This window comes from Somniosus microcephalus, chromosome 1 (assembly GCF_052327205.1).
Source record: "Somniosus microcephalus isolate GS21.2 chromosome 1, FLI_Smic_1.0, whole genome shotgun sequence".
Classification (NCBI taxonomy): domain Eukaryota; kingdom Metazoa; phylum Chordata; class Chondrichthyes; order Squaliformes; family Somniosidae; genus Somniosus; species Somniosus microcephalus.
The window spans coordinates 394,119,796-394,144,780 of record NC_140987.1 but is presented as its reverse complement, the minus strand read 5'-3'; the positions used below and the strand labels follow the sequence as shown (position 1 = coordinate 394,144,780).

General features: G+C 45.8%; 1 protein-coding gene across 1 annotated transcript in view; it reads right to left on the bottom strand.

The window, feature by feature from the left end:
* The window catches only part of LOC147125113 (uncharacterized), a 56,863-nt gene that overhangs the window by 18,001 nt on the left and 13,877 nt on the right, over positions 1 to 24,985 (bottom strand). Inside the window, exons 2-3 of the mRNA XM_085997545.1 lie at positions 8,082 to 8,177; positions 3,389 to 3,520 (exon numbers count right to left, since the gene is read on the bottom strand). Coding sequence (XP_085853671.1) covers positions 3,389 to 3,520; positions 8,082 to 8,177 — 228 coding nt within the window. The remainder of the gene's footprint in view (positions 1 to 3,388; positions 3,521 to 8,081; positions 8,178 to 24,985) is intronic.

Here is a 24,985-nt window from a genome sequence, read left to right as displayed (position 1 = left end):
GCAAGTTTTCCTTTTCCACAGAATTTTGGAAAATTATAGTTAGAGCCTCCATTATTTCTTCTCCAACTTCCTTCAGAATCTTTGAATGTGAACCACCCTCTGTTTGAGTAACTTCATTAGTACCTCTTTAAATAATAACTTCTGGTAATTTAATCTACAATCCCAATTTCTACCTCCTCTGTGATAACTGAAGCAAAGTGCTTATTTAGTATTTCTGCCATTCTCCGACACTCCACCACAAGCTTACCTCCTTCATCCTTTAGTGGCCCTACTCCTACAATGATTATCCTTATTACTAATGTGCTGGTGGAGAGGTTTTTTTTATGTCCTATATAGTTTGTTCATTTTCTTTCATACTCCTTCTTACTGTCCTAACTTCCCTTTTTGTAACTTTCCTATATTATTTACATTTACTCAGAAGGGCCATAGTGGGGAACAAGTATCATAGAAGATCTTCCAAGGTTTTGATTAAGGCACATTATTGGGGCAAAATTCAGAGCGCTTTGAATTTTACATTACAACAGTGACTACACTTCAGAAGTACTTCATTGGCTATAAAGCACTTTAGGACATCTTGAGATCATGAAAGGAACTATATAATTTTTTTTAATTCATTCATGGGATGTGGGCGTCGCTGGCAAAGTCAGCATTTATTGCCCATCCCTAATTGCCCTTGAGAAGGTGGTGGTGAGCCGCCTTCTTGAACCACTGCAGTTCATGAAGGGTACTCCCACAGTGTTGTTAGGGAGGGAGTTCCAGGATTTTGACCCAGTGACGATAAAGGAACGGTGATATATTTCCAGTCAGGATGGTGTGTGACTTGGAGGGGAACTTGCAGGTGGTGGTGTTCCCATGCACCTGCTGCCCTTGTCCTTTTAGGTGGTAGGGGTCACGGGCTTGGGAAGTGCTGTTGAAAAAGACTTGGCGAGTTGCTGCAGTGCATCTTGTAGATGGTACACACTGCAGCTATGGTGCACCGGTGGTGGAGGGAGTGAATGTTTAAGGTAGTGGATGGGGTGCCAATCAAGCGGGATGGTGTTGAGCTTCTTGAGTGTTGTTGGCGCTGCACTCATCCAGGCAAGTGGAGAGTATTCCATCACACTCGTGACTTGTGCCTTGTAGATGGTGAAATGGCTTTGGGGAGTCAGGAGGTGAATCACGTGCCACAGAATACCCAGCCTCTGACCTGCTCTTGTAGCCACAGTATTTATGTGGCTGGTCCAGTTAATTTCCTGGTCAATGGTGACCCCAGGATGTTGATGGTGGGGTATTCAGCGATGGTAATGCCGTTGAATGTCAAGAGGAGGTGGTATGACTATCGCCATGTTGGCGATAGTCATTGCCTGGCACTTCTGTGGTGCGAATGTTACCTGCCACTTATCAGCCCAAGCCTGAATGTCGTCCAGGTCTTGCTGCATGTGGGCACAGACTACTTCATTATCGGAGGAGTTGAGAATGGAACTGAACAATCATCAGCGAACATCCCCACTTCTGACCTTGTGATGGAAAGAAGCAGCTGAAGATGGTTGGGCCTAGGACACTGCCCTGAGGAACTCCTGCAGCGATGTCCTGGGGCTGAATGACTGGCCTACAACAACCACAGCCATCTTCTTGTGTTAGGTATGACTCCAGCCAGTGGAGAATTTTCCGCCCGATTCCCATTGACTTCAATTTTACTAGGGCTGCTTGATGCCACACTCGGTCAAATGCTGTCTTGCTGTCATGGGTAGTCACTCTCACCTCACTTTTAGAATTCAGCTCTTTTGTCCATGTTTGGACGAAGGCTGTAAATGCACGTCTTCTTTCTTATTGTCTGGCCCTGTAAGCACTAAATGCTTCATTTTCATTGTTAATTTTTACAGTAGTTTCGGGCAATTATTTTGTTTCTATTTCAGTTGAGATTTAAGACATTATTTCCTCTATCTCTTTGTGACCTCCTACTGCCACATTTCAGCTGTGGCTGTGGGTAAGAGGACACCTGATCAACCTATTGCTGTGCCTCTGCCAATGTTACCCTGGAAGTAGCTGCTGGAGATGACTCTCCTTCCCACAGCAATATGGTAGGGTTGGGTAATGAGCATGTGTGGATTCACAAGCACAAATTTATTTTCCACATCCCAGTCTTTTGCCACAGCTCAGTCAATTCTGAAGGATTTAAAATATGCAAGCAGGTGCTGAAAATTGCCGGGTGGAGCAGGTCCGAACCCTCCGTTCACCTCTTGAACTACATTCAATTCCAGCTCAGACACCATGACAGGATTAAATTCTCTCTGTGCCAGTTGCAAAGAAAATTAGTTTTGAACATAAGAACAAAGAATTAGGAGCAGGAGTGGGCCCTTTGAGCCTGCTCCACCACTCAATGAGGTCATGGTTGATCTTCGACCTCAACTCCACTTTCCCGCCCAATCCCCATATCCCTTGATTCCCCTAGAGTCCAAAAATATATCTATCTCAGCCTTGAATATACTCAACGACTCAGCATCCACAGCCCTCTGGGGCAGAGAATTCCAAAGATTCATAACCCTCTGAGTGAAGAAATTCCTCCTCATCTCAGTCTTAAATGGCCGACCCCTTATCCTGAGACTATGCCCCCTAGTTCTAGGCTCTCCAGCCTGGGGAAACAACCTCTCAGCATCTACCCTGTCAATCCCCTTCAGAATCTGATGGGGGAAAAATTTGCCTGCACTCCCGATCCCCGGGGGCCCAGCTGGGCCCCAGGTTGCGCTGCATAAGGCCCCTCCCCTTTAAGAAGGGGAGGAAGGCATGCAATACCGCGACGCGACGTGCCGTAGCGTGTGGCGCTGCGGCACATAACGCCGCAATATTGACTCACAGCGCCCCAAGAGGGATGTGGGGCACTTCCAGTAGCGCCCCACTTCCCTCTTGGGGCGCAACCACTCAATTTCCGGCGCAGGGACGCTAATTTTTCCGGGGCGCCCCGGTGAAGTTTTTTTTAGTCCAATATGTTTCAATGAGATCACCTCTCATTCTTCTAAACTCCAGAGAGTATAGGCCCAATCTACTCAGTGTCATCTCATTTGCTAATTTGAGTCAACAGCACAAACTGCACCATAATTTAGCACAAAGTCATTAATTTTACTCAGAAGATCCTTGGGGATAGTTGAAGTGGGGAACAAGATTTTCCCAGGTTTTGATTAAGGCACACTATTGGGCTAGAATTCAGAGAGCTTTGCTCTGCATTTAACCTGTGCTATTACTGACTTGGCAGTGCTTGATACCAAGAGGACTTACAAATTGGGAAACTGTTCCATTCCCTAGTTAAGGCAACCCACATCTCAAGAAGCATAAAAATTCACTCCTGTACCCAAGAAAGTATGCAAGGAGGGCGGCCTTATGATGTGTCGATTTTGCTAGCTTTGCGGTTTACCTGTAACCCGTCTGTTATCGCCTCAGAATGCTGCTGTAACCCTTTGATTAAAATTACATCATCTTCTTTTAGGTGATGCAGTTGGATGGATTGCATCAGTTCATGGAGTTCAGGGTAAGTGGCAGTCACTTCCTATATGAGAAAGCACAAAGCAAATAAAAGTAACATTGTCTGTGTAACAAGGAAATGGCAGTAAATACAGTAATAATAATGAAATTATAGTCATAATTAGGCCCCAGTTTAGGAGTGAAAGCCTCCACCAGAAATTTGGCCGACAAAGCTGAAATGCATTCTCCCTTAAAATTATTTCATTTCAATGTAACTCTCCCATTTTATAACTGAAGGATCCAACAGTAAGAAAGAACTTGCATTTATATAGCACCGTTCATGACCTCAGGACATCCCAAAGTGCTTCACAGTCAATGAAGTACTTTTAAAGTATAATCACTGATGTACTATAGGAAACATGGCAGCCAATTTGTGCACAGCAAGGTCACACTAACAGCTATGAGATAAATGACCAGATAATCTGTTTTTAGTGATGTTGGTGTGCGATAAATGTTGGCTAGGACACCAGGAGAACTCACCCGCTCTTCTTCAAATAGTGCCACAACAGGCCAGATTGAGCCTCGGTTTAACATCTCATCTGAAAGACAGCACTTTTAACAGTGCCGCACTCCCCCAATAATGCACTGAAGTGAATTATGTACTTAAATCCTGGGGTGGGAGTTGAACCCATAACCTTCTGACTCAGAGGTGAGTGCTAGCACTGAGCCAAGGCTGACACATTGGTGGACGAAGGCCTCAGAATGGCTTCCTTCTGTGCTGTGAAGTTTCATTTTTCTGTAACTTTTAGTTGTAGTAATCTATTGAGTCTTCCCAGTTTTGAAGGGCATGCCCTTGAATTTCACACCCCATTAAATACCTAATGCATGAATGTCAAGTACCAATGTCTTATGTGTGTGCACTGAAATACCAGGTATGTCATCTAAAGTGAAAGTTTGACCCATTGAAGTTGCCAAATGACAAACCAGGCAGACCAGTGCAAGGAGAGTGCTGATCCATTAGGACAGGTGTCTGCATGTGAAGTTTCTAAATAGAGGATTATATGTGGGGTGGGGGCGGAAGGTAGGGGAGAAAGTTCCTGAAAACAAATCTCTCTATGTATATCTGGGCAATATATAGGGGAGAAATGGCAGGTTCTCCATTTATATTACAGTGCGGCTTCTAGAGGCAGCCTTGCCCGCATAAGCAGTCCCGTAATATAAATAAGAAGGCGATGTGCATGCCTCTGGAGACAGGGAATGTCATCCCATGAGGTGTTTTCTTCCCTACATTTGGAAGCAAAACACCATCAGTGGCAAAGGAAATGGCTGCTATTGTCATTATGGCTTCCATTTTCTTCTAGTTCTGGGCAAAAATTGCTGCAACAGGACAACTTGCTTGCTGTTGGGCCTAACATTTTATTCTGGCTGTGGACAGACCAAACTCTCAACTCACTGGTACAGGCCAGCATGGCAACTTCCACATTCTTGATTTGAACGGACCTTCCCTCGATATTGGGGGAAAGCCAGAGTGGGAAGAGCTTGAAGTGACTTTGCAGGAACTGCAAGTGCACAAATCTTGCAATATAAACAGGAGAAATTTGGCACAACGGTAACTGGGTCTTAGTTCACTGGAAGCTGATCTGCAATATAAGTAGGGCATGAAAATGACACCGTCAACACTGCTGCCCAGCTCTTACAGAAAACTTCAAACTTTCCCCTCAGGGTTAAACACTGGACTTTCTGTTGAAGCAATGTGAATGTCTTTTATATTGTTCTTTTAACTCAGAATCTGGCTCCCAACATTTGTGTTAAATCCAATTTTTGTAGCCTGTTGGCAAACCTGTAGCCCCAGTTTTACTTGGGCATATGATCCTGCCGCCGGGCTACAGGAAACAAAGTTAACTGCTTAGACAACCAGCAATCTGGGCACAGACGCCAATCTCTAAGAATCAGGATGAAAAGGACTGTATAAAAGAAGCTTTTGATGCTTTTAAGAACTGAGCTTGAAGCACATTTTAGCCATTTACGGAGTTTTGACTTTCTTTCCTGCAGCGATGTCGCCATGAGCACCCCCCAATGGTCAGCAGAGGCCCTGCAGCCTTCCATCCTATGGTTATGCACGGCAACCTGACAACTATCAAAAGCGGCTCAACTGCTTCCAAAAAAGCTGAGAACTCACAAACAGCCCTGAATATAGAACTAATGGAATATGAAGACAAGGAGTTAGGTTGAAAGTGTGAGGGGACATCGGCTAGTCATGATGTATCATTTTGATCACTTTTACTGCAGTACACAAAAGTAGAGTTTGCAACTATGGTGGATTTAGAAACTACCGACAGCAGATTGCTGAAGACACAAGAACATAACATAAGAAATAGGAGCAGGAGTAGGCCATTCGGCCCTTCGAGCCTGCTCCGCCATTCAATGAGATCATGGCTGATCTTTTACCTCAACTCCACCTGAGATTTATTTTTTAGAGGGGGCTGCAGCATCTCTCTGACCAGGGAATTTTCATTTTTGACACCTGATTTGCTGCACTTTCCAACATTTTGGAGCCTACTGTAATTCTACGGGTATATCTCTCTCTAATATTTTGAAGCAAGCAGCACTCACCATCACTCCAACCTTATTTCCCTTTTGCTTAAACAGACGGTGGCAATTTCTTCGGGACAGGAATGCTCCGATAAAGCCAGTTAATACACTCAGCCCAGGGAACATCCTCATAGAAACGGCTGCAATCAGTCTTAAAGAAAATAAACCTTACCATAAACGAAAACATTTCCCAGAAACTTCCATCGAGGAAATTGATAGGATTTTAAAATCTTCATTTTAGCACCTTTATTTGTCCTGTACCTTCACTAAATAAACACACCTATAACTGGGGACTCTTTGGCCTAGAAATTGAGTGGGCTTAGCGCCCATTTTGCGGCGCTAGAGGGCATTGCGCTGGACTTACAGCCGGTTTTGAAATTGACTAGGGCCCAACATCGGCGTTACACCGGTAGCGCTGCGCCGGCACCGATGACGTCATCGGTGTGCGCAGCGTCCCGGTTGCCGTGGTGACGGGCCCCAGCGCCGAAATTCAGTTGCGGCCGCCTCGCCCGTGGCAACCGCAATTAAGACTCTGGCAACAGAGTCTTGCACGACTTTGCGCCGGCGCATAAAGGTGGAGCGGCGGCCGGCCGCTTTCCCGCCGGCTGCCTGCCCGCACCTCCCTTCCCGGACTCCCCCACCCCCCCCCCCCCGCGGAACAGATGCTTCTCGGCTGCGAGCCCGGCACTTCCCCGAGGTGCCGGGCTCATTTTTGTGAAGATTTTACCGGCCAGCGGGCGGGTGCAGGCAGCTCCTCCTTAACTGAAGGAGGAGGCCTGCACTTCCCGAGCCTGCCGCACCGCATCGGGCGCCGCAGCGCCGGAATAGCGCCGCAATGCGGCGCGTAGCGCCAGTTTTCAGGCGCAAACAGCCTTCAGTAGCGCCGGCAGCCGTTTGGGCGCGGCGCTACTGAATTTTTGGCGCGCACAGCGCAACTTAGCACCGGCGCTAAATTTCCGGCGTTAAGCCCCGGCGCAGCGCAACCTCAATTTCTAGGCCTTTATTTATTTAACAAGTTATTATAAATATCTCTGCCTTAAATTTATGTGGAACCAACAATGGAAGAAAGTAAGGTCTGAATGCCTGACAACTTCCAGTTTCCCCCCCCAACAACCAATTTGATTGGTTCTGACAGCATACCTGCAGTCCCACCTTCCAAATGATCTAATTGGTTGTAACAAATCGCTGGAACATTGCACAAGGGCTGGGAATGTTGACAAGCTATTTGACAATGGGGAACATCACAGCCAAGCTGTGTCAAGACAAGCCACATCCTGTCCTCACTTGACATCCACACACATATACACATTTCAACAGTGGCCAGGAAATTATGATCTGTAGCAGGAACTCGGACAGATTTTTCCCCTTCCAGACACACTATAGACAATTTCGGTCCCCCAAGCACCCCTTCCAAGACCCATCTGAGATTAACTAAAATTATAATTAAATATAATTTATATTTGACTATAATGCTGGGTGAGTCAGAAGTGGGCACCACAAGTATTGTTTAAAATGTATTAAGTTTTCTTTTAAGAATTTTACAGGAAAATGCAGTTTCAATTCTGTAGTCCTATTCTGCATTAATTAATTTCAATTTTTTTAAGGTTTCTGATGTGCATCTTAAAAGATGCAAAGTTTTAATGAAAAAAAAACTCCCTCTTTAACTGATGCTCAGTATAAGTTCAAAATTTGTAAAAAAAAGTTGAAAGAATAGTTAGGTGATCGTGTAACCAACAACTCTGAATGGGAAGCACAACAAGCACTGCAGCAGTACAGTACGTACATTCCACACCGTCCACTGCACAGATTACTGAATCTGTTTCTCAAACAGCGCTGTTATCCCTCACTCGGCAGTGTTCCCCAGCCCCCTCGCTCAACAGTCTTCTCAGTCCACTGACTCATCATCATATTTTGCCTCTCCCTTCCCTAGCTTGCCGGTGTTTCCCAGATCCTCTTCTAATCGTATAGCACTTTCCCACAGCTTCTCCCCAGGCAGCTTGACCCAGTGTTGAAGGGTTTGCAATATGAAGCCAGCAGGTGTCCTAAGCACTTACTTCTTTGAGGGGCATTGCGATTCGTTGCTCACTCTTTTCAATCACAACCTGACAAAGTTTCTTGGTGCTGTGCAGCCAGTTAGTTGGATCTGACATCTGGGGAAAAAGCACATGAACGGAAAACTGTCAGACACGCAGAAAAAGAATCTATGTTCTTGCACCCAGTGGCATCTTAAAGAATATACCAATGTACTTGGGGAAGAGCAGTGGTGTAAATAATTATCCAGACAGCCCGTAAGCCTGGGACTTGGGCCAAAAAACCAATCCCTGTTATCTTAGTAAATTGCCTAACCAGTGGGTATAGGTCATCAATAGTTAACGCAACTAACTAATGAATTGACTGGTAAGGGTCTCGATAATCAGCTAATTTTGCTGCTGGGTATTCCAAACAGCCAATTAAACTAACTGTTACTCGCTGGTGGAAAACCCATATTATCCACTGAGAGAGAAATTCAAGTGATGGTCACCGGGCCAGGCTGCTCCAGTGATAAGTATCGTTCCAGTTGGATTCTGTGTTCAGTAATTCAGGACCCTCACACTGTTGAGCTCAGTTGCAACTATCAGCCAGTTACAATGGCCATGTTCTTCATTAAAATATGTTAAGCAACCATTTTACTTTTTTGTTGAAAACCTACAGCAAAATAACAGAAACCACTGAGATATGTATCATCACGGTGCATGTGACATCATCGTGCATGGCTCTTTTGGTTCCGTTCTCTCCCTGAACAAAACAAGATTGTCAACTGCTTTTCTTACGAAGGCGGTGCCTTTTAAACTAAGCCTATTTGGCAGCTCCTAATGGCTCAATGTGTAAATGCACCATCTGGTCCTGAGCTGCACAGAGCAGGAAGGTCCCAGATTCAATCTCCAGTCTGTGCTGTTATTCAGGGTAGTAGAGCCCTTATAATCAGCTTCATTGCCCATGGGCTAAGGGGAGAGAAACAAATTAGCCAAGGTTCCCATTCCTGATCACAGTATAGGGAATCCTGCTGGAAAGCAGACATGTGTAGAAGTCAGGTGAAGACAGGATTGGGCTGGGCTGTGAACCCTCCACTTTCCCAATTACCCTGGCGTTGATGAGCCTGCTGACACACACTGCCAATGAAGAATGGCCACTTGGACCCAATACCAGAGGATGGCTAGTACCCAAGAACCCATACTGCAGCATGAGAGTAAAGCAAAGGAAGAAAACTGAGAGAAAAAGCTATGGCCAGGGTTTTCCAATTCTGCTCTTGTCAGCCCATGATTCCCATTTATCTTAGTGGCTGAAAATCACAGGTTGGTGAGCACAAAAGTGGAAAACCCAGTCTATATCCATAAATCAACAGAAATAGTTAACATAATTATTAACTTAATTTTGAAAAGGGGGTCTGGAAACAAACTTCCACCCCCCACAACAACCACATTGGAAAAGTGGAATTGTTGGATTTCTCGACTGTTCTGTGCTCAATGCAAAGGCCATGACGAAGGCAGCTGGCAGCAGAGTAACAGTTGCTGGTGGATCCTGCTGTGCAAGTGAGATAATAATCTGTGTTAGGTACACAGTGCCCCATAACAGGAAATGAGGCACTTTGATACCGCTACTGCACAACACAACGTTTCTGCAGACAGGAAATACTACAGTGATCAGGGGAATTTCTGATAAACTTTCTTAACAAAAGGTTCATGATCCTGTTTGTACTGCTCAGCTATGTGGTGCACATTTAAAGCCTCCCCATCCAATTTTCTTCCCTTCATTTTTTGAAAGGGATAGATTTTCGTATTTACCACTTGGGCGTGAAGCATGGCCTAGGTCCGGGGTGCAGAGAGGAAAAAGTGGCAGGGAGAATACATGCCGGTACCAGAACCCAGTTGATTTACCCTCCATATAAATTGTAACAGAAGAGTATATTTTAAATTTAGATAGAATCATAGAAAAGTACAGCAAAGGAGGCCATTCGGCCCATCGAGTCTTTCGAAGAGCAATCCAGTTAATCCCACTCCCCTGCTCTTTCGAAGAGCGATCCAGTTAATCCCACTCCCCTGCTCTTTCGAAGAGCGATCCAGTTAATCCCACTCCCCTGCTCTTTCCCCATATCCCTGCAATTTTTTAATCCTTCAAGTATATATACAATTCCCTTTTGAAGGCTACTATTGAATCTGTATCCACCACCCTATCAGGCAGTGCATTCCAAATCCTAACCACTCGTTGCATAAAAAAGTTTTACCTCATGTCGACTCTGGTTCTTTTGCCAATCACCTTAAAGCTGTGCCTTCTGGTTATCGACCCTTCAGCCATTGGAAACAGTTTCTCTTTATTTACTCTAACTAAACCCTTCATAATTTTAAGCACCTCTATCAAATCTCCTCTTAGCCTTCTCTGCACCAAAGGAGAACAATCCCAGCTTCTCCAGTCTATCCAAGTAACTGTAATCCCATATCCCTGGAACCATTCTAGTAAATCTCTTCTGTACCCTCTCCAAAGCCTTCATGTCCTTCCTAAAGTGTGGTGCCCAGAATTGGACACAATACTCCAGCTGGGACCGAACTAGTGTTTTATATAGGTTTAGCATAACTTCCTGGCTTTTGTTCTCTACGCCTCTATTTGTAAAGCCCAGGATCCCATATGCTTTATTAACTGCTTTGTTAACCTGTCCTGTCACCTTCAAAGATTTATGCACAAGCACCCCCAGGTCTCTCTGTCCTTGCACCCCCTTTAAATTTGTACCATTTAGTGTGTATGGTCTCTCCTCACTCTACCTACCAAAATGTATCACCTCACACTTCTTTGCATTGAATTTCATCTGCCATGTGTCTGCCCATCCCACCAGCCTGTCTATATCTTCTTGAAGACTATTACTATCTTCCTCACTATTTACTACACTTCCAAGTTTCATGTCATCTGCAAATTTCAAAATTGTGCCCTGTACCAACTCTAAAACAGCAGTGGTCTTAGTACTGAACCTTGGGGAACACCACTGTATACTTTCTTCCAGTCTGATAAACAGCCATTCACCACAACTCTGTTTCTATCCCTTAGCCAATTTTGTATCCATGCTGCTACTGCCCCTTTTATCCCATGGGCTTCAATTTTGCTAACAAGCCTAGTATGTGGTAATTTATCAAATGCCTTTTGAAAGTCCATATACACAACAACAACTGCACTGCATCAAAACACTCAAACATGATTTACCCTTAACAAATCCATGCTGGCTCTCCTTTAATAGTCCATGCTTCTCCAAGTGGCTGTTAATTTTCTCCCAGATTATTGTTTCTAAAAGCTTCTCCACCACCGAATCTCTGCACATCAAAAGTACAAACATCTGATCCTAACCGGGCCAAACCTCACCAACTTGACCCTTATTTCTTTGTACACTTGGTTCTGCCCTATTTTATCCTGCAGCCCTTCTCCAAACTTCACGATTACTGATGAAGTTACAATGGCCCAGAAATTAGGTTCGGGGGCTTGCCGCGCGTGCAAGCCCCCGATGTGCACTCACCCGGCGCGCTGACAGCTGAAGCCTGGGCCTGCTTGGAATTCCTGTCACTGGCCCGGTTCAGCTGTTGGCGCGCTGTGCTTGCCTGATCCAGCGGCGTAGTTAGTTCGATGTGCCGGCTGGGATCAGGTGAGCACTGGGCAGCCAATCAGGGGAGGGAAAACTTCATTCATGAGTTTGATAGTAAGAACCGTCAAACTCATGAAAACTACGGGCGCCCAAAACACTACTTAAACTTTAAATAAAATTTTAAAAAACATCCCACTAATTAAATGAACTATAAATAACTTAAAAAAACTATTTTAAACAATTATTCAGATTTTTGAAAAAAATATTTTTTTTAAAATCGGGTCTAAAAATACACTTACTTTACTGTAAAGTCCTTAAAAACAATAAAGCTGTGGAAAAAATGTTATAATTTTAAATAATAGACCACTTACCTTAAAGAATCAAGTCCTTACGTCTCCTTTTTACATTTCTAAAAAGTTGAGGCCCTTACACACGGGCAAACCTGTAAAAAAGGAGGAAGTTCAACGCGTGCGCGCAGGCGTTGGACCTCTGAACCCCTTGGAGGAAATGCCGGTTTCCCGCGCATGCGCTGTGCATGCAAGAAACCGGCACTTCCATCGGGTCCACGCGTGAGTACCCCGTCCTTACTCACGCGTTGGGACCCGAAGTACTGGGCCAATATCCTGCTTACCATTGCTTGTCAGGGTCAATGGCCCATTGTGATTAGGTCATGAATTCCCATGACCTTTTCATGTAACAAAATGTACCCCTCACCAACGTACATGTTTGTCTATTGTTCATGATCTATACTTTTATAAAACATGCATGAATGCAAGTAAAACTGTTCAACAAAATATGAATACAGCATCAACTTTAATACCAGTCATGTGAATAAGACATTAAAACGAGCAATGATCCCTTGGAAAAAAGCAGAACAGAGCATTGGATACACAGGATATTGACTAGAATAAGTACACTGGTGGATCTCTGATTCTACTCCGAATTAGCTGGTTTGTTATTTATACATCTGACAACACAGGTCTATTAAATCATTGTTTAGTCTATGTTTTACCTGAATTGGTGAATGACCTGATTTGTTCATCTACAGAATAAAGCAGAGGCAAAGGAAGGAAAGGAGGAAAAGAAGGGTCTTTTTTAAATTTCTGTTATGCTTCTATTTCTTACATCCTTTCAGGGCCTCAGTACTCACGATGATCGTTCTTAGCTATGCTCTTAAATGTGGGTAAATCCATGGTACAGGTATATTGCTTTAAGTGATTTTGCTCTTGCTCAGAGCTGCCAGAACTCTGGATCCACCAGGACAGATATTGTCAGTCCTCGATATGACTGCATCACTCTGAACGCACGAGGATAATTGTACCTCTCTCATCTGGTGCATGATAAAAATTAGAATTTTTACTTTGACTTTTTTCCCGCTCCCAGTTTTCTCCTGTCCTTGCTTAAAAATGTTGACTTATACTGGGTTATAGTTGCAAGGTCGCCAGACACTCTCGGATACCTCGCCCAATCGACCGTTATCTGGTTGTGAGCCTAGACAGTGAGAGGGCATCACAGCCAAACATGATCCTGTCCTCACCCAATGTCCAAAAACATGCACTTTCCAGCAGGGGTCACAGATAGCAATCATGAGTGGGATCCTGTTGTGTATTTTGAATGTGTATTAGAATTGTCCCACATGGGATACCGTAGTGGTGATTTGCAATGCACTATGGGAAATGTAATGCATTGAGTGAAGAAGCACATTGTAAATAAAATGGCCGTTAACTAAACTCTCCACCCCGGAGTCCTTCTTAATTGTTATATAGGTAAGGGTATAAAACCCCTTGAGACACAACAAAACTGGCGACGAGGACGACGGACTTGCGCATCACTTTGCACTGGAATCGGCGATGTTTAAAGTAAGAAGTTCCTGTCTTTTCTTAATGGCGCGCCCGCAGTTTAGTGCTGATGCAATCGTCTCGTAAAGGTGGAGGTTCGTTTGTTACACAAATAAGAAGGGGGAGAGTAATGATACAGTGAAATGAAGTGGAGGAAAAGGACTGTAAAAAAAAGAAGTGGAGGAAAAGGACTGTAAAGACTTTTTTAAAAAGATAACAAAATGGCTATGCTAACCGGAGCGTTTGGACCATTTGATGAAACGGCGGAGCAATGGAGTGCTTATACAGAGTGTTTCGGATTTTTCGTGACTGCAAATGGCATTAAAGATGACGTGAAAGTGGCGACGTTCCTCAGTGTGATCGGAGCAAAAACATTTGGCTTGTTACGGAGTTTGATGCACCCGGATAAGCCCGGCGCTAAGACATATGATCAGATTGTGGAAGTTTTGGAAACGCATTTCACACCCAAGCTGCTGCTGATTGCCGAGAGGTTCAGGTTTCACAAACGAAACCAAGGGGAGGGTGAGTCCATAGCCGAATATGTTGCAGTGCTAAAGAAGCTAACTGAGCATTGTGAGTTTCACAGAATCACAGAAACCTCACAGTGCAGATAGAGGCCATTTCGGCCCATCGAGCCTGCACCGACACATATCCCACCCGATCCCCGTAACCCCTACACCAACACATATCCCACCCTATCCCCGTAACCCCACGTATTTAATCCCCCTAACACTAAGGGTCAATTTTATCATAGCCAATCAACCTAACCCGCACATCTTTGGACTGTGGGAGGAAACCCACGCAAACACGGGGAGAATGTGCAAACTCCACACAGGCAGTCACCCGAGGCCGGATTCGAACCCGGGTCCCTGGCGCTGTGAGGCAACAGTGCTAACTACTATGCCACCACGCTAAATGACACTGTCCGTGATAGGTTTGTGTGTGGATTAAGATGTGAAGCAACACAGAAGCGCTTGCTCACGACTGACAAACTGACGCTTAAATCAGCAGTGGAGCTCGCTGTGTCTATGGAGTTAGCAGCTAAAGATGCACAGCTGTTGGGGGCTGCAACAAGAGTGCACAGGGTAGCAGCTACACCGGATAAGCATGCAAGGGGCGCCAAAGAGTGTTACAGATGTGGAAGGTCAGGTCATCAGCCATCTGACTGCTGGTGTAAAGACCTGACCTGTCGGAAATGTGAAAAGAAAGGACACATTGAACGTGTGTGTAAAGGGCAAAGCAAACAATCCTACACAGAGACACACAAAAACAAACAAGGAAACACATCCAACTGGTGTTCTAAAAAGAAAAACCTACACATGGTGAAACAAGAACAGGAAGACAGTGACACAGACTCTGATGGGGAGCTGAATCTCCATGTATTAACGGTGAATGGAGGCTCATCAGGCTATGGAGTCACTCCACTACTAGAGGGAATACCGGTCAAAATGGAGCTGGATACGGGGGCCGCTGTCTCCTTGATTTCAGAGAAGCTATTCAAAGAAAAACTGAACCACCTATCACTGACGCCGGCCAAGCTCATCTTAAAGACCTACACTGGGGAAACAGTCCCAATGCTGGGTAAGACGGAGGTCAAGGTGGAGCTTAATGGACAAACCATGATGCTGCCAGTTTACGTGGTCAAGGGTGACTATCCATCCCTGATGGGCAGGCCATGGTTGGAGAAAATTCATCTGGATTGGAAAAAAGTGAATGCGGTGTCAGTCGAAGAGGCGGGGCTAGCGGCAGTGTTGACAAAGCATGCGGCTGTCTTTGACGGAGAATTGGGGAGTATGAAGGGGATTACGGTCAAACTCAAGGTGAAGCCTGACAGCCAGCCACGATTCCTGAAGGCCAGGAACGTTCTCTATGCCCTCAGACCAAAGGTGGAGGCTGACCTGGAGCATCTGGTCAAGATAGGGGTCCTGGTGCCGGTTTCACACAGTGAGTGGGCCACGCCCGTGGTACCAGTGATGAAGAGTGACGGCGCGGTTCGCTTATGTGGAGATTTCAAGGTAACAGTGAATCCTGTGCTCTCAGCTGAACAGCACCCCCTCCCCATCATTGAAGATCTTTTCGCGAGTCTAGCAGGCGGTCAGAAGTTTAGCAAGATTGATCTATGCCAAGCCTACTTGCAGATGCATGTAGAAGAGGACTCACAGAAGTACCTCACCATCACCACCCACAAGGGCCTCTACAGGTACTGACGCCTACCCTTTGGTATAACGTCAGCACCAGCATTGTTTCAGCGGGCTATGGACCAGATCTTAAGCGGCATTCCAGGGGTACAATGTTATCTCGATGATATCCTTGTCACAGGAAAGGATGACAACGAGCATCTGCAGAACCTGACGAAGACACTGGGAAGACTTGAATATGGCTTACGCGTTCGCAAGGACAAATGCGAATTTTTCAAGCCATCAGTGGAGTACCTAGGCCATGTCATCGACGCGGACGGCCTACACACAGCACCGTCGAAAGTGAAAGCCATTGCCGACGCTCCTGCACCTACAAATGTCAGCCAGCTGCGGTCATTCTTAGGTCTCCTTAACTATTACGGAAAGTTTATTCCACAGCTGGCATCACTGTTGAAGCCATTACATGAGTTGCTGTGTCAGGGCAAGGCATGGACGAAGGAGTGCGAAGCTGCATTCAAGAAAGCCAAAGCAGCTTTGACTGACCCCAGAGTGTTGACGCACTTTGACCCGTCGTTGCAGATTCAGCTGGCCTGTGATGCGTCGCCTTATGGCGTCAGCGCGGTCGTGTCCCACATCTTTCCCTCAGGTGAAGAGAAGCCGATTGCATTCGTGTCAAGGTCCCTGAGCAAGGCAGAGGTGAAATACCCGCAGATCGAAAGAGAGGCTTTGGGCATCATCTTTGGAATCAAAAAGTTCCATCACTACTTGTTCGGAAGGAAATTCACCTTGCTGACGGATCATTGTCCTCTGACATCGATCTTTGGTCCACACACAGGAATACCCTCCCTGGCAGCGTGCAGGATGCAGCGCTGGGCGCTGATGTTAAGCGCTCACAATTACAACATCAAATACCGGAGGTCAGCAGCACATGGCAATGCGGATGGATTGTCAAGACTTCCGCTGCCTGTGCCCTCTGAAGGCTGTGAGCAGAAGATTTTCTACTTTGACATGGTGAGCAATGCCCCTGTCACGGCCCGGCAGGTCAAGAAAGAGACCAGAGTGGACCCTACGCTATCCAAGGTGCTGGATCGAGTGATGCGAGGAGACGGATCACGGGTGTCAGACGCACCACCTGAGCTCCTACCTTACCTGTCAAGAGGGAAGGAGTTGTCTGTCACATCAGGATGCCTCCTTTGGGGCATGCGAGTGATCATACTACCAAAGCTGCGGAAACATGTCCTCAACGAGCTGCACTCAGGACATTGTGGTATTGTCCGGATGAAGGAGCTGGCACGAAGCTACTTCTGGTGGCCCGGTCTGGATCATGAAATTGAAGTTGAAGCGAAATCATGCCCATCATGCGAAACAACCAGGGATACGCCAAGAGCACCGCCACTGCATCCATGGGAATGGCCGGCGACACCGTGGCAACGGATCCATCTGGACTTCGCGGGACCAGTGGAAGGAGCGATGTTCCTGGTCGCGGTGGACTCCCATTCCAAATGGCCAGAGGTTGCAGTAATGTCCACTACCACTACGGAGAAAACCATCGAGACTCTGAGAGAGATGTTCGGGCGATTTGGTCTGCCGGAGCAGATCGTAACCGACAATGGAACACAGTTCACATCCCAGGAGATGGAGGAGTTCCTCAAGAGCAATGGAATCCAGCACACGTTCTCCGCGCCTTATCATCCATCCACGAATGGATTGGCGGAGAGATTTGTCAGAACACTGAAACGCGCGTTGAAAGCGGCAAGAAGTGATGCTCCTCTAAAGCAGCGCCTGAATGCTTTCTTGCTGAAATACCAAAACACGCCTCATGCTACGACTGGAGCATCTCCTGCTTACCTACTCATGGGAAGGCAGCTACGGACACGCCTTGACCTGCTGAGGCCAACGTCCACAGAAGCAGTGGTGCACGCCAATCAGCAGGATCAAGTCAGCAGACGAGCTCAGAGGTCCAAAGAATGACACTTTGTGGTGGGAGGCAAAGTCCTCGCGCGTAACTACACCACCCCGGAGCGGTGGGTCCCGGCTACGGTCATTCAAAAGACGGGCCCCGTTTCATACCGAGTCCGCACCGGAGACGACCGAACATGGAGACGGCATGTAGACCAGTTACTGCCAAGACAGTCGCCACAGGTAACCCAAGAAACAGAGGATCAAGGACCTGCTGGGGGCTCCAGCAGGGACTGGTCGTCCGACCCTGAGACGGTGGCACCATCCACTCTTGTGCCATCGAGGGAGGAAGCCACGCCTGCAGGGTCACGGGAGAGCCAGCCAGAGCCTGCTCCTGAGATTAGGCGTTATCCCCAAAGAGAAAGGCAGCCTCCAGAGCGCCTTAGTTACAGTTGGTGCTAACCTGTGTGCATGGGGCAGAATAATCCCCAGGGTTAGCGGAATGTAGAGGCAGTCTACCCTCTCTTCCAAAGTTATAGTCATTTTAAGTTATTCTGTTTTGTGGACATTCTATTTTAAGGGGGAGGAAATATGTTGTGTATTTTGAATGTGTATTAGAATTGTCCCACATGGGATACCGTAGTGGTGATTTGCAATGCGCTATGGGAAATGTAGTGCATTGAGTGAAGAAGCACATTGTAAATAAAATGGCCATTAACTAAACTCTCCACCCCGGAGTCCTTCTTAATTGTTATATAGGTAAGGGTATAAAACCCCTTGAGACACAACAGATCCCTATGTGATTTTGTTTTCTTCCTTCCCTAACCCAGGGGTACTGAGGAAGATTGAAGTGCCTCTATTGCTGCCTTGGCTAAGATCAGCTAGCTCAGCACACAGCAGGGATTGAAATCAAGTGGCTGTTGACTGGATGGAGCAGTCTGACTACCAAGGGAAATGCATTGGTACCGCATGCAAGGTAGTAGATTTAAATTTCAAGTTCACTTCTGCTAAACTTAAAGTTCAGTTTTTTGAAAAACTGTAGTCTTTGGGTGTGTTGCTGGTGAGGGGGTTATTGTGTTTATCTCTTAGTAAAGAAAAAACACTAGTGCCTTAGTGCACCACGCCAACATATTCTGCCCTGAGTAAATTAATTTTAGTTAACCTGTCTTGTCTATCTGCCAAGCCACAGCTCATGTCTGACAAGCCAAGGGGCTGGAGACTATGCCCTGGCCCTGGCAAAACTGTTATTGTTTCAAAGATGTTGCACCAGTGATGAGCACCATGAGATACTCCAGATTTCTGCAGCAACAGAAAAAAAGTTGCTATTACTTTACCTCATTATTCTAGCAAAACAAGTGGGGTTTTTTAATGTTACAAATTACTGTTCAGCCTCCACATCATATCAGAAATAGCAGGCTGTAATTAGAAAAAAGTGACACAACTGTTGTTGCTAGTCAGAGAGCAATGTGTGGGGTCTGGGACCGTGCGATAACTCTGAGTGGAATCTTCCACATCCTGTACTGACTGTAATTGTGAAACGGGAGCAAGGCAGCAGCACGGAAGCTCCACATCTACTAATACTACAGCATTAACCACTGAAAAGATCACACAGTAAATTTTAACTGCAGCCCACAGCCTTGCTCACAGCACGTTGTTTCCAGTGAATTATCTCGGTGTCTTGCTCCATCCTGTTGACTTGATAGACCACAAAGCTCTGAGCAGGGAGATAGGGAAGGGAATGGAGACAGGAAAAGGAATGCAGCTTTACCTAGTGTATTGCATGTGTCTGGAAGATCGAGACCTGGCTCAGGTCTTCATGTGAGCCCAGAGAACGGGCTCAAGTTCACGTTCACCCTGAGGGGCACTTCAGGTCCACATGCACCTTAAACTGGATCCCACTGAAGAAACATTTATATAACCCGGGGACTACTGTAAAAAGATCCATGGGAGGACAAAGACTTTATCCATCCTACGATTCCAGGTCCAATTAGCTCAGAGAAAATAAAACAATGGATTGGCTTAGTGGTAATACCATAACCAAAATCACCCCACTAGCCTAAAATTTTAATTTTTAACAAAGTATCAGGCAGGCAACTTCTGAAGCTATCCTGACCAAAATACCTTCAACTGAGACACACTATAGAAATGTGGGGAAAGGTGGGGGACTAAGAGTATCTGAAGTGTATGTGCAGGGAAAATCACTAGACCGATTAGTCAGCTCATTTGATCTCATCCTTCCAGAATACCAACCCCATCATCTTCCCATGTTGGGTTGGACCATTTCCTCCCCACTCTAGACAGAAGTGAAAGCTTAACAGACTACCCAGAATAAGGAGTTTACCTGATAATTTTTAATAATTTTAAATGGTAAACTCCAGAAAACACCTTATTCTGGGTATTACATAGTACCATGCAACTATGTAATACCTGTACTATGTAATACCCAGAATAAGGTGTATTCTGGAGTTTACCATTTAAAATTGTAACCCTGTCCCCTCAAAAAAGTAATTAAATGAATACATCAATACTGCTTATCTGTGGCTGGCATCCCAATCTGAGTGAACAGATAGAATGGGTTGGCAGTAAGGGTGATTCAGGCCAGAACACAACTCAATTAAGAAACCGATACACATTGGGATGTTTAACTGGAGAAATCTATTTAAATAACGTGGGCTGAAATTGTGGAGGGATTTGAAAATGAGATCAGTGCAAGGATAGAATGATCTGCAGGAGAGGACTCGGATGCAGAGTTCTGGACCAGCTGAAGTTTGTAAAGGGTGGAGGTAGGCAGGACAACAAAAAGAACATATGAGCAATTGATACTTGAGATAATGAAGGCAGTGGAGGGGGTGAGTTAGGAGTGTATCAGGCAATAGACCAGAAGTGGAAGTAGCCTTGGTGAAGACGAGTTCTGGGGTACAAAGCTCAGCTCAGGGTGGGACAGAATGCCAAGATTGTGCAATACTAGCCTCACCCTGAGTGATCAGCTAGGAAGGTTCATGTATTCAATACCAAAGGCACATAGGCGCTGGTGAGCATAGAGCAGGATGCATTCAAATTTTCTGACATTAAGCTGCAGGAAGTTAAGGCTCATGCATACCTTGATGTTGGAGAGGCAGTTCTAAAGTACAGCAATAGCCTGGAGTCAAATGTGGTTGGCAGAGAGGTAGATTTGAGTGTTATCAACATACATGTGAAAACTGAATATATCATGCATCAAGATCATCTTGCCTATGCCTCCCAAACATGCACTCCTTTCCTCCTTTTTTAACCTCAGCGGTTGTTGTTACCCATGCTCCTTTTACAGCAGTGTATTCAGAGCAGCATGGGTAATAACAACTGACGTTTCCATTTACAGCAATGCTTACCCAGTCTGATAAAAAGCCTGCATCTCCCCTCCCCACAATGTGTTGCAGAACTGTAAAAAAGTGAAGCAAAAACAAATCGCAAGTGAGTGGGTGGGGGATATATATACATACACACATATTTGAAAGAGAATTTTCTCAGTGGCTATGTGTGGTGTTGGGTTTTCAACAGGGGATGGTGGTGGTCCCGGTTTAAATCTCTGAGCAAGGGACTCAGTATACATGGGTTCCAGACTACGTAACTATTAAATGGGTTCCCACATTTCTGGGAAGTCAGTAGGAGAATGAGTAATGGTTGCCTGCAAGTAAGAATTGCATACTCCTGGCCTAGGCTAACAAAAATGAGATGGGCACTCCCTCTATGTCCATCATTTGATGAAAAGCAGATTGCAGGAGCATTTTTTAAAATATTATTTGAAGGAAAACTCCAGGTTTTAAACAATCAACCAGCGAGACCTGCTTCCCTGATGGCTCGGTGGGTAATGGGACTGTGTGCTATGATATTAAGCCATCTGGACCAGGAAAGTCCCAAGTTTAGTTCCTCGCAACGTTCCCGCTAAGCTGCATGGCTGCACAACGGTCTGGAGGTTCCACGCAGGCCACTCACCGGCTTTTACATGGAAGAAACCATGCATGCGTGAAAATTTGAATGGGCCGCGCAGCCAGTTAAAGGGACCAGTTAAAAAAAAATTAGAGGGAACATTGGTCCCTGGTCTGTGCTAAGTTAGCTGATCTCAGCTAGGGTAGTGTTGGCACAGTGCAATTGGTCTCAGTTATATCCAAGGTCCTGACCACTGCTGAATAGTATATATGTTGGGTGAAGACAGGATCTGCCTAGTAGTTGAATAGCCTGTCAATACTTACTGTCTTGTCTAATATATGAATGTCAATTAATCAAAGTAACTGAGAGCCATTGCCATTAGAATCATATCCCAACATAACTCAGCACCTTCAGGAAAAGAGAAAATTGGAGAGAGTAAAACAATTTACACTTGGTGAACAGATCATTCCTGTAGGCACCATAGTAAATAATTTCATAGCGTCCAGTTTGAAATCAGTTTTTACTATCATTGAGAGAAGTGGTTAACTCTGATGGAGAGATTGTTAGCACCCTTTGGTTTCAAATGATACCTTGCTACTGGTTGAAATTTCATGAAAATCAAAGAATTCTAGATACAGGGGTGTCCAATCTTTTATACCAGTGGTCTGGATCCTTGTGATGCAACCAGTGAGAGGACCTCATCTGATTATAGGTTCATTTGCACTATAATTTTAGCATGGTGCAAAGCAAGAACTGCTTCCCCAATGATAAAGTTGTACTGTGAAAGTACCCTAAATTGCTCTCTCCTCCTTCACTTCAGTCACTTGTCTCTTTCCCAGCACTTGCCACTTTCTCTCTCTGCCCTTCGCTTCAGTCTCATTTTCTCTCACTCCTTCACTTCAGTTTCTCTCACTCCACCTTTACTTCAGTCTCTGTCATATGTAAAGGTACTGGGGAGAAGGAGTGGCTATGTGTTTTAGCAGTGTTGGCAGGGTGGCCCATGGCCTGGTAGCAGTGGGAGTAGCATGTTGGAAGTAGTGGGACCATTGATGGGGTGTCACAGGATGTGGTTCTGCAATGCAGAGGTAGTGGCATGGTGGGTGTGAAAATCGAAAGTAAAAACTATTGGGATCCAGAAACATTTACATCTGGAGGATGGGGTAGGCTCTGGATCAATGAGGGAGGCTAGGATCTGGTAATATTTTGGGGGGAGAGCAAGTGATGAAGAATGAATGCAATAAGTCTTCATCAATTCCTTCAACCATTAACTATTTCAGATCAGTGCTTTTACAGTACGAAACTGGAAAGCCTGCTTTATGTCTTTAAAGTGTTTTTGCCATACAAGCAAAAGTGTTTTAAATAACACAGGGTTTCCAGTTCAATGCTGGAAATGCCCCTTAGGGAATCTCGCCCTTGCTCAGCACTCGTAGAGAAAATGGAAGTCCCTATTAAAGGTATAGATCCTGTAGATTTTTTTCCACTTTCTGTGGGGATGTGCTCGACCTTCTCTTGTAAAAATAAAACCCAAAAGATTTATTTTGGATTGAAAAACCTAGGTGTAGGACCAAGGTCGATGGGGCAGGACATCATTCATTTTGAATAGAGTGGGAGAGAGGATGAAATAAATCAGGAGGTAGCGAACAGGTGATGCCAAGCTTGGGTTTTGAATAACTGAATGTTGTAGGAGAAAGAAAAGATTGAGGAATGGAGGAATTCCATGATCTGGAATCAGACTGTTACAGTAGAGAAACAGGCCATTTGACCCATCAGGTGTTTTTCTCCACATAAGCCACCTAGTCATGGGGTTAGAAGTTATGCTGCAGCTATACAAAACCCTGGTTAGACCACACCTGGAGTACTGTGAGCAGTTCTGGGCACCACACCTTAGGAAGGATATATTGGTCTTGGAGGGAGTGCAGCGTAAGTTTACCAGAATGATACCCGGACTTCAAGGCCGGAATTTTTCTTACCTTGGTAGGTCCAGTGCGGCCAGTGTCCGTGGTGTGTCCTGACCCCGCAGCTGGCTCCATCCTGCTGTACAGAATGAACTTACCTTAATGAGCCTGCCCAGCGCGTTACCCGGCCCAATTAGATGGAGCGAGGTCTGGTGACATCATTCATGATGTGTTTTAAGCCAGGATCCTTAAAGGGACCCTGGCCACATTAAATTTTAAGTTCAATCTAACATAGTGGATGTTCGATCTTTACTGTACAATTATATAATACAAATTATATCTGAGTAACAAAGAAATATTTAAATAAAATTATTAAGTAATATGATTCCATCTACAAATACAATCAAGAACATAATTTAAAAAGTACATTAATTGTGAAGTTATTGGTGCTTTAGTCACAAATCTACAGACTTTTGTATCAGTAACTGGTACAAATAAAAGATGTGTGTGTATAGGTAATGATGTGCTATCAATTACTCAAAAGACTGAGGTTAAGCGAGTAACTAACAGGCTTTTATTAACAAGAGAATGAAGGTGTGCCTCGAGTGGTCGACCAGTCCAGAATACAGAGGGACTGTGGAGCAGTCGCCTTTATACCTGGACTCGTGGGAGGAGTCAGCCGAGGCATGTACAGACATGTACACAGTGGAATACAAACACCCACACAGGCAGGTATAACAGTGGTTTACCACATTCACCCCTTGTTTAAAAATGAGTCCGGCGGGGTGAAGTGTATTAAAAGTTTGTGTATTGGAGTCTCTCCGGAGGTCTTGTCTGCCGCTGTGATCGACGTTGCGACGGCAGGGGTAGTGAAGCTTCCGGCGTCGAGTCCCGCGTAGGCTGGGGCACTGGTGTGTAGTCCTCGTGGGTGTCGAGCGGGTCGCGGGGCCCAGGCGTGCCGTCTGCTGGGGTTGGATATTGGATCGTGGGGGGGGGGGGGTGGTAGTGGGTAGTGGGTTACTGGGGCCCCCGAGGGTGCGAGGTCTCGTATGGAGACTGTGTCCTCCCGCCCGTCCGGGTACGCAATGTAAGCATACTGGGGGTTGGCGTGGAGGAGGTCGACCCTCTCGACCAGGGGGTCCGTTTTATGGGTCCTCACGTGTCTTCTCAGTAGGACCGGCCCTGGGGACATCAGCCATGGCGGTAGCGATGTCCCCGATGTGGACTTCCTTGGGAAGACAAACATTTTCTCATGAGGGGTGGCGTTAGTGGCAGTGCAGAGCAGTGACCGAATAGAGTGGAGCGCATCAGGGAGCACATCCTGCCAGCGGGAGGTCGGAAGGCCCCTAGACTTTAAGGCTAGCAGGGCGGCCTTCCAAACTGTCGCATTCTCTCTTTCCACCTGTCCGTTCCCCCGGGGGTTGTAACTGGTGGTCCTGCTTGTGGCAATACCCCTAGCGAGCAGGTACTAGCGGAGTTCGTCGCTCATAAACGATGAGCCCCGGTCGCTATGGATATAGCTGGGGAAACCGAACAGGGTGAAGAGGTCGTTCAGACATTTAATGACCGTGGCACTGGTCATGTCCGGGCAGGGGATGGCGAACGGGAAACGGGAGTACTCATCAATAATGTTGAGGAAGTACACATTGCGGTCGGAGGAGGGGAGAGGCCCTTTAAAATCAA